This window comes from Austrofundulus limnaeus, unplaced genomic scaffold (genome assembly GCF_001266775.1).
Source record: "Austrofundulus limnaeus strain Quisiro unplaced genomic scaffold, Austrofundulus_limnaeus-1.0 Scaffold748, whole genome shotgun sequence".
In the NCBI taxonomy this organism is placed as follows: domain Eukaryota; kingdom Metazoa; phylum Chordata; class Actinopteri; order Cyprinodontiformes; family Rivulidae; genus Austrofundulus; species Austrofundulus limnaeus.
In genome coordinates, this window is record NW_013953150.1 from 73,154 (window position 1) to 82,946 (window position 9,793).

Below are 9,793 nucleotides of genomic sequence, written 5' to 3' on the forward strand. Positions count from 1 at the left end.
TGTGTGTGTGTGTGTGTGTGTGTGTGTGTGTGTGTGTGTGTGTGTGTGTGTGTGTGTGTGTTCTCCACCAATCTGTCACATTTGAACACACATGATAATCCTTTGTGTGTTTCTAATCGCTCATCTGCTTGGTGACTTCAGCACATATTAGCAATAATATGTGACAGTTTAGTTTGATAACTTTAAATAATAATGCTTTTGTGTCTAAACTGGCAACTTGATCTATAGTTTTGAAATTGTGTTTTGAAACAAGTTCATGCAAAATGTTTCTTTTCTTAAGGTTCTCTAGTTATCAGGACATTGGAGGATATTGGGTTCAGACCCACAGCCTCAGGATTAAAACTCTGTCAATCATTAAGATTTGATAAATGTTGCGTTGAATAACCAGGAAATACACGTTAATAACAATAGATTTCTCTAACTTGTAACTCATACTTATAACTTCTCCATTTTATGATGCTTATCCAAAGTCGGTTGCGGAGGCAACAGATCCAGGAGGGAAACCCAGACATCCCTCTCCCCAGCGACACTTTCCAGCCCATCATGGGGGACCCTGAGGTGTTCCAAGGCCAGAGAGGATGTATAATCCCTCCAGAGAGTCCTGTGTCTTTCCCAGGTCCTCCTACCAGTGGGATGTGCCCAGAACACTTCTAAAGGGAGGTTTCCAGGAGGCATCCTAATCAGATGAACCACCTCAACTGACTCGTTTTGATGTGGAAGAGCAGCGGCTCTACTCCAAGCTCCCCCCGAATAGCAGAAGTTCTCACCCTATCTCTGAGACTGAGCCCTGCCACCCTACAGAGGAAGCTTATTTTGGCTGCTTGTACCTGGGATCTCATTCTTTCAGTCATGATCCACGCCTCATGACTATAGGTGAGGGTTGGACCGACCAGTAAATCGAGAGCTTTGCCTTTTGACTCATCTCTTTCCAACCAAAGCAACATCCTCACCACTGAAGATGAGGCCCCAGTCTGTCGATCCATCACCCGCTCCATCCTACCATCACTTGTGAACAAGACACCCAGATACTTAAACTCCACCTGAGGCAGAGACTCTCCCCCGACTCGGAGGGGGCATTCATTCATTTCCAGTTGAGAACCATGGCCTCAGACTTAGAGGAACTGGCTCTCATCCCAGCTGCTTCACACTCAGCTGTGAACCACCCCAGTGCACGCTGAAGGTCTTTGCCTGAAGACGCCAACAGAGCCACATCATCTGCATACAGCAGAGATGAGACTCTGTGGTTTCCAAACCAAACACCCAACTCTCCACGACTGTGCCTTGAGATCCTGTCCATAAACACTACAAACAGGATCAGAGACAAGGGACAGCCCTGGTGGAATCCAACACACACTGAGAACAAGCTCGACTTTGTACCAAGAATGTGAACACAGCACCTGCTTTGGTTCTACAGGGACTGGATCGCCCCTAATAGCAATCTAGATACTCCGTACGGAAACGGTCATAAGCCTTCTCTGGGTCAACAAAACACATAACTGGAGAGGCAAACTCCCACAACCCCCTTAGCAACTCTGCAAGTGTGAAAATCTGTTCCACTGTCCCAGGACCAGGACTGAAACCATGTTGCGCCTCTTGAGTCAGAAGTTCATCAATCGATCAGAGCCTCCCTTCCAACACCCTGGAGTAAACTTCCAGGGGAGGACGAGAAGTGTGATCCCACAATAGTTAGAACACACTCTCCAGTCCCCCTTTTTAAAAATGGGAACCACCACCCTGGTCTGCCACTCCACAGGAGTTGTCCCAGTCCTCCATGCGATGTTGAAGAGACGTATCAAACATGACAGCCCCACAACATCCAGAGCCTTCAGCATCTTGAAGTGAATCTCATCTACCCCTGGTGGCCTGCCACCAAGGAGCTTTTAACTAACTCAGTGACCTCTTTCATGGTAATGGACTCGTCTTCCTTCGAGTCTTCAGACTCTGCCTCCTCAAAGATGGACATGGAGGGTGGACTGAGGAGATCTTCAAAGTGTTCCTTCCACTGCCCAACGATATCCTCAGAGTCCGCAGTACCCCACCCAAACTAAGTACAGCCTGGGACAGGGAACACTTTCTTTTTCTGAATGGTTTGCCAGAACCTCCTCGTGGCCAATCAAATGTCCTTCTCTATGTCCCCCCCCCCNTTCCTCTCATGCCAGAGTTTTTGCATCTGCAACCTCTGAAGCCACGACCCTTCTGGCCACCCTGTACCTGTCAGCTGCTTCAGGAGTACTCCTCCTCATACTGTAACTTAATTTTTTTTTTCACTAAGCAGAAATACCAAAACTAACCTGCAGCTTTTGTTGACTTTGTCTCTGGATTAGGCAGGTACAAGATATTAGCAGGCATGTGACGTGTTCTCATTACAACAAAGACAATCAACTCACCAGATCAAATGTCATTGACTCCTTATTGAGAGTTTCCACATCAGGCAGCTGAGCCTTCACCTGTGTCTTAATGTAACACTTCTCTCCTCCTGAAAACCGGATGCCTGTGATCCCCTGAAAAAAAGTCAGAAAAAAGGGTCAGCAAACTTATGAACTACACTCAAAATAGACATATAATGAATTTAATTTTAAAAAATGTGTCAATTGTTTCCACTTAACTGAAATGAGTAAAGGTAACATGTTTACTTTAAAATGACTTTAAGTAAATGTAAAGTAAAGTGGCTTGTAAAAGTATTCATACCCCTTGAACCTTTCCATATTTTGTCACATTACCACAAACATAAATATATTCCATTAGAATTTAATGTGAAAGACCAACACAAAGTGGTATACAATTAAGAAATGGAAAGAAAATTATACATGATTCAAAACATTTTTTACAAATAAAAAAGTGAAAGATGTGGTGTGCAAAAGTATTCAGCCCCCTTTTCTCTGGTGCAACCAGTTGCATCCAGAAGTAGCCTGATGACAAATAAATAGAGTCCACCTGTGTGTAATCTAATCTCAGTACAAATACAGCTGCTCCGTGACGGCCTCAGAGGTTAAGAGAATGTTGGGGAGCAAACAGCAGCATTAAGTCCAAAGAACACACTAGACAGGTCAGATATAAGGTTGTGGAGAAGTTTAGAGCAGACTTAGGCTATAAAAAGATTTCCCAAACGGAGCACTGTTCAATCCATCATCTGGAAATGGAAAGAGTGTGGCACAACTGTTAAGCTACCAAGACAAAACTGTCCACCTAAACTTACAGGCCAAACAAGGAGAGCACAGATCAGAGATGCAGCCAAGAGAATCATGGAGACTCTGGATGAAATGCAGAGAGCCACAGCTCAGGTGGGGGAAACTGTCCACAGGACAACAATTAGTCGTGCACTACACAAATGTGGTCTTTATGGAAGAGTGGCAAGAAGCAAGCCACTGTTAAAAGAAAACCATAAAAGGTCCTGTTTGCAGTTTTTCAGAAGCTATGTTGGGGACACCACAAACATGAGAAATAATAGTCAGATGAAACCAAAATTGAACTTTCTGGCCAAAATGCAAAACGCTGGGTGGAGAATTAACACTGCACATCACTGTGAACACCCCATCCCCACTGTCAAATATGGTGGTGGCAGCATCATGCTCTGGGGTGCTTCTCTTCAGCAGGGACAGGGAAGATGGTCTGAGTTGATGGGAAGGTGGATCGAGTCAAATACAGGCCAATCTTGGAAGAAAACCTGTTGGAGTCTGCAAAAGACTTAAGACTGGGATGGAGGTTCACCTTCCAGCAGGACAATGACCCTGAACATAAAGCCAGGGCTACAATGGAATGGTTTAAAACAAAACATGTCAAAGTCCAGACCTAAACCCAATCAAGAATTTGTGGCAAGATCTGAAAACTGCTGTTCACAAACACTCTCCATCTAATCTGACAGAGCTTGAGTTGTTTAGCAAAGAAGAATGGGCAGTAGGTGTGCACAACTGTTGGAGACATACCCTAAAAGACTTGCAGCTGTAATTGCAGCAAAAGGTGGCTCGACAAAGTATTGACTCAGGGGTATGAATACTTTTGTGAGCCACTCTACTTTTACTCAGTTCGATTGAGTGGAAACAGTCAACATCGTTTTTTTATTAGATCCACTACATCTGTTTTTTTAGTGTATGTTTTATTAGTCTCTTTGCCAATAATGTCACATTTAATATCTTTATTATTCTGAACGAATTCCGAGAGTTTATGCATGTATGCACAAGCTGAAACGAAAAGTCAAACAAGCAAAGGGACACTGAAAAAAGGTCAAAATTTAAATAGTTATAGGCTTTAAAATTGCTGCTTCACTACTCTGATTGGCCTGATTGGGGTACTTTAATTAAAGGTCAAAAAACACCAGTCTGAATGCGATGGAAATTAGAGGAACGGTGGCATCTTGACACTGATTGTTCCTGAGGGGATACGTTGCTACTTGGTCTTAATTTCTCCACGGGGGTAATGAGCCCATCTCTCCTTGAGGGCCTTTAATGTTTCACCCAATCTGATTGACTCCGACTCTGACGCTCACAGCAGCCTCGTGATGATATTTTCCAATTACTTTCGATCGAACTCACAATCTCAAAGTCGTGGACCTCCACCGCCTCGTCCTCTCCGCTGCCTGTGCTGAACCGCTCCATGTTATTGGTTGTGTCGATCTCCACTGAACCCTCCTCCACTTTGCCATTGATGCTCATGCTGTAGTGGACATTGTACACCTGCGCGCATGCACACACACATGAAGTCTGTAAACAAAATCTCAGATGACATGCATAGTATGAGGGTCCTTAGAATCAACCCAACCCCTCTGGTGCTTGTCCTCCTCCTCCTTCTCTAATCTGTGAGTGTTTTATACCACTTTCTTAAATAGTCTCTCAGATATGCTCGTTTATTCAAACTTGTTCAGATGGGTTCAACCTTTGCACCTCCCTGAGGTGCTGCTATCACCCCACGGAGCCCTTTCCAGCTCCCAAAAAGCCACATTTTGCTTTTCATCTTTTACACCTCTTGCCCCTTTAGCATCAGCCGGACCAAAGAGGGCCCCCCTCTACCCCCACCTTCCTGTACCTCCCTCCAACCTTCCAGTAATGCTAGAGCACACACCACCTGCAGCACAACGGCTCCATTCATCAAACTGTGCCTTACACTGTAGAAAAGAAGCATCTTGGTTTTCACTTTTCTGTTTGCTCAAACAAAGTAAATAAATAAATAAATCTGCTTGGATTTAGACAAGTTGCAACAATCTGCCACCATATTTTAGTCTAAAAGCTGTTTTATTAAACTTATTTTAGAAAAAACATAAAAAACGAAGTTGGGTTAGTTTTTTTTTTTACTTTACAGTTCTGCAAAGGTTAGTCCGGGTTGATTTATAACCCATTTTCATCCTGGAGCACAGAACTATATATTAAAGTGCACCCTAATGTACAATATACAGAAAATGTACTTTTTTTCTGTCTCTCAGCTAAACAAAAACAAAAAAAAAAGTCTCATCAAACATACTTTCTCCCTCCCTCCTCCCTATAGGCTGTTTTTTTCCCCACTTGTTAAAGTTGGTATTTTACAGTGTAAGCTTCCTCTTGCACAGAAAGGGAGAATGTTTGAGAAAGTGGGGAACAAGTGAAATGCCACTCTTACGTGTTTTTCGTTGTTGTTCCAGAAATAGAAAGCCCCAACGGCCCCCAGCAGTAACAGGAGCGCTCCGGCTACCAGCACAGCGACCCCGGCCTTCAGGAGGCGGCTGGTGGTGGTGGGTTTCACCGCCACGGTGGAGTAGGCCTATAAAACACACCGGTCCCCCCACAAACACAGCATCAGGACCAGGATTCATTCTGATTCACTTCAAGACAAAAGGCTGACGTGTTAGTGGCAGTTAAAGTGACAGTATAGAACATCCCAGTTTGAAATGTTTTGTCTCTAACTGACGCCCAGACAGGTCCATACGGTCGACTCACCGGAGGCATGAAGTGCTGCAGGTCCTCTGGTCCCGCAGATGCAATGGGCACTTTCTCTGAGCTCTCGGCCATGACTGAAGCCAAACAGACAAATACCTGAGGAAACCCCAATCCACTGACTCCCCCGCCCTCCATCACTCACCCTCACTCTCTCTCTCCCAGGAGAGGAGGAGGATGAGGGTGGAGGAAGGGCACTTTTCAGTCAAACTCTTATTTCTTCTCCAGCAAAAAAAAAGAAAAAGAAAAAAAGTGCCTTTTTTAACTTTTCTAACTTGGACTAAAAGAAACCGGTGATGAAGAAAGCACTGATGTGACTCTGAAGTTTTCTGCTTTTCTTTCAGAAAATCATTAATGATTTTTTTCTCCCTTTTGAAGCTGCTACAGGCTGCTGCTCATGGAACAGACAGTACATGAGTTTGATACTGCTCTGATCCTTCATGTCATTAAGGTTTATCACAACCTCAGAGGCTAGATCAGAACCTGTTCAGCGATTATGGTGGAGGGAGGGAGGACACTCCTCCCACCTTGTGCGCTCCCCTCCCCTCCGTTTCTTCCCCCTCAGATTTCAGGTCAAAGGTAGCGGAATGTCGCACAGCATGTGCGTATGGCACTGCGCCAAAAACGTTGCCTGCTTGTTGGGCAGATTTCAACCCTTTAGGCAACACATTCTCCTCTGCGTCCAAAGCAGGCGCTGCTACAGAGATACAGTATATAAAAAAATTGCATTCATGAATGATAATGAGGGAATTACGTAAGGGACGCACGGTGCGCATTTGGCAATCTGACAAAAAGGCGTCCTGACAAGATCACAGAAAGATTGCCTTTAATAATAATAATAATAATAATAATAATAATAATAATAATAAACAGCAACATTACACGCGCAGTCTTCCATACAGGTTTGGAGAGGTTACAAGCAGTAAATGCGTCTTTTACGCACAGAATCTCATCTTTAAATTATTTATGGCACAAAAAGCCGAAACATATCCTGAAATCCTTTATGCAAATACATGCAGTAAATTCCGTGGAACCACTGAGGCGGCTTGTGGACGAGTGTGAAATGATGAGGAGGGAGGGAGGTGAACTGCTCAGAAACCTTGGAGTCTGTTTTGGCATCTGACCAGCAAACTCGCAGAGAGGAGGGGGGGGGGGGGACTTAACTGACCTTCCTCAGCGGGCTGCAAGGACGGAGGTTCAGTCAGACTGCAGTAACAGCGACCCCTATCGGCTTGTTTCAGTCTGATTGACGCTCCTCACGTCCTACAGCATCCTTCGGTAAAAACTCACTCCAGTCCACAATAATAGTTCAGTTCAGTTTATTTTCCTTTAGAACATCGCCAGGATTTTAAAAAAAGTCTGTACAATGAATCATTATTGCATTCAAATATTTCCATACATTGTTATCAACTTGATACATTTTGGGTCCCTCGCCCTCAACCCCGAACAGTTGGGGCTGTTTTAAATAGTAAGCATGCTTAAAGATCTATAATTACATATATTTACACATTTTTTGCCCAATTATTTTTTAAGTATATATAAAAATATATTCTCTTTATGTACAATTCTTGCATATTATGATACACTTCATGTTCAACAAATGTTTCAAAGTGAATGAAAAGAATTTGAAAAGAAGTAAAAACTAATTAATAAGCTTCTTTTAGGTAAATGTGTTGTTGTTAAAACTTTGTAAGTAAAATTTGCTGAAGTGACTGGAAACAGTTCAACAAATATGATGTTTGGGAACAAGAAGTTCAACAATTTTGGCATATTAGTACGTATGATTAAATTTGTGTTGAGTGTTTTGTTTACATTGATTGCATACCATCATTTCAGAATTGCCTACCAATATATGTGGAAAACTGCTGGTGTAAATTTGTTCAAACCCCACTGTTTGATATAGCTCAAGATAAGCTTTTTTTAAGTGTTTGATTTAAAAGTTTACAATGAGTGCCTTTAAATGTGGCTCGGGTGGAAACAGAAAGACAAATACAGTATGTGTACACACTTCTCACGACACATGGCTTCAAAGAGTCTCATCGCTCTCATATTTTCAAGAATCATAAATTAAAAGTCTGAGAGTGTTTGTGAAGTCTGCTCGTTGTTTTAAACGTCATTATTGGGACAGTGCGTTGGGGTGGGGGTGTAAACAGGGATGGCCACGTCACTGGTCTCCTGCACCCTCACCGGCCTGGGCGGGGTGACCAGCACGTAGTCGTACTCCCTGTGCAGCACCTTCTCGTACACGCTCTGCAGCCCCACTGTTTTGGGGATGTGGGCCTGGTAGTAGTTCTCCCTGCGGTGAGGGTCCCGGGGCAGTGAGGCCGTTTTGGGCAGGGTGCTGAAGGAGGACATGGTGGTGGGCGCTGGGGAGGGGGCTGCGTTGGCTCTGGTGGCTGTGGGGCTCCAGCATCTATCCGAGTGACCCAGGACTTTACATTCACTGGTGCAGGCCCACAGCGCTGAAACAAAAAGTGCAACAGTTACTTTCAAGTCATAAACACAGTTTGGTTTATTTGATTTCTCTCTTCTTAGTAGTGAGGTGCAGATCAATACTGAAATATCGATACTCCCGATACCAGAACTTTATGTTCTAGAATCGATACTAAAATCAAAATATAGATACTTTGATACTTCAGTTATATCATTAACAGGACAATAGTGGAAAATAACTATATTCACATCTTGTCTTAATCATATGTGGTTGGAGGAACTACTTTTCTTCCACTTGAGTAGTACACAAGCAGTGGCAGGTGCCCAGTCAGTCACTCAGTCTAGATGTACGGCAGGTCATTTTGACATTAAAATCTGCTTCAGTTGACTGTAATTAAATTCTAGATGAGGGGTTTCCAAACTTTTTCATGCCCTGGCCCCCCAAACAGCATTAGCTCTGGCCATGGACCCTTTTGAAAACCCCTAAACAATGCTACAAAATATACAAAATAACAACTTTTACAATACTTTCTCACTTTTATTCACTGTTTAAAAATTATTATATTTCTTTAGTATAAGAATTTTAAATTGTGCTAAACAAACATGTTAGTGTTAGAAAGACTAAATTAAATAAATTACTCTGTCGTGTATTATTAATAAAGCGGTTATTTGAAAAACGCTACTTTTTAAGATTTACCAGACACATTATGTGTTATCACAAAGTATCAGTATCGGAACAGTATCGATATCAGCCCAATTTTACTTGGTATCAGTATTGAGCATCCCTCCTTCTTACCATTTTGGACCCCCACTGGAGGAGCCACAGCTCCATCCTTCTTCACACCAGCGTCTCCGCTGACATCACTGTCACTGTCGTTGAAGTCACTGTCCCCCTTGCCGCTGTCTTTGCCACTGAAGGCTGGGTCCCTGGCAGAGATGGTGGTGTAAGAGTTCCCTTTCCAGATGGTGATGGGTCTCACCGCCTCCTTACCGTTCCCATAGCCAGGCAGGGTGGAGTAACCCTGCAGTGATGAAGAAGAAAACACACAGGTTAGTTACTGATGGACACCAGTGGCGTCACTGGGTTTATTTTAGGGGGGGCTGGAGCTCCCCTAAATTATTTTGGTGTAAAACATTTTTTTATTTAATTTAATATTTTTTTGCAAAAATTCTATATGATGTGGTCAGAATAAATAACTATTTAATATTTCATTATTAACTAAAATATATGATCATAAATCTGTCAGTTTCCCTTTAATTTATAGTGTAAGATAGGGATCCTCTTTGGTGCATCATTATCCAATCCATTCCACTTGTTCATATAGAGTACTCCCCCAACACATGAAATCTTGCTGCTCCCCTAATATATATTAGGGGTGCAACAAGATATACATACATACATACATACATACATACATACATACATACATACATACATACATACATACATACATACATAC

General features: G+C 42.9%; 2 protein-coding genes across 2 annotated transcripts in view; both read right to left on the reverse strand.

Moving 5' to 3' along the window:
- cnmd (chondromodulin) overlaps positions 1 to 6,072 on the reverse strand; it is a 15,204-nt gene extending 9,132 nt beyond the window's left edge. The window contains exons 1-4 of the mRNA XM_014028343.1: positions 5,904 to 6,072; positions 5,587 to 5,727; positions 4,530 to 4,670; positions 2,388 to 2,501 (exon numbers count right to left, since the gene is read on the reverse strand). Of these exons, the coding sequence (XP_013883797.1) occupies positions 2,388 to 2,501; positions 4,530 to 4,670; positions 5,587 to 5,727; positions 5,904 to 6,038 (531 nt within the window). The 5' untranslated portion in view covers positions 6,039 to 6,072. The remainder of the gene's footprint in view (positions 1 to 2,387; positions 2,502 to 4,529; positions 4,671 to 5,586; positions 5,728 to 5,903) is intronic.
- Positions 6,073 to 7,202: 1,130 nt separating this feature from the next.
- Positions 7,203 to 9,793, reverse strand: part of LOC106532309 (protocadherin-8) — a 5,481-nt gene continuing 2,890 nt past the window's right edge. The window contains exons 2-3 of the mRNA XM_014028342.1: positions 9,130 to 9,355; positions 7,203 to 8,362 (exon numbers count right to left, since the gene is read on the reverse strand). Of these exons, the coding sequence (XP_013883796.1) occupies positions 8,007 to 8,362; positions 9,130 to 9,355 (582 nt within the window). The 3' untranslated portion in view covers positions 7,203 to 8,006. The remainder of the gene's footprint in view (positions 8,363 to 9,129; positions 9,356 to 9,793) is intronic.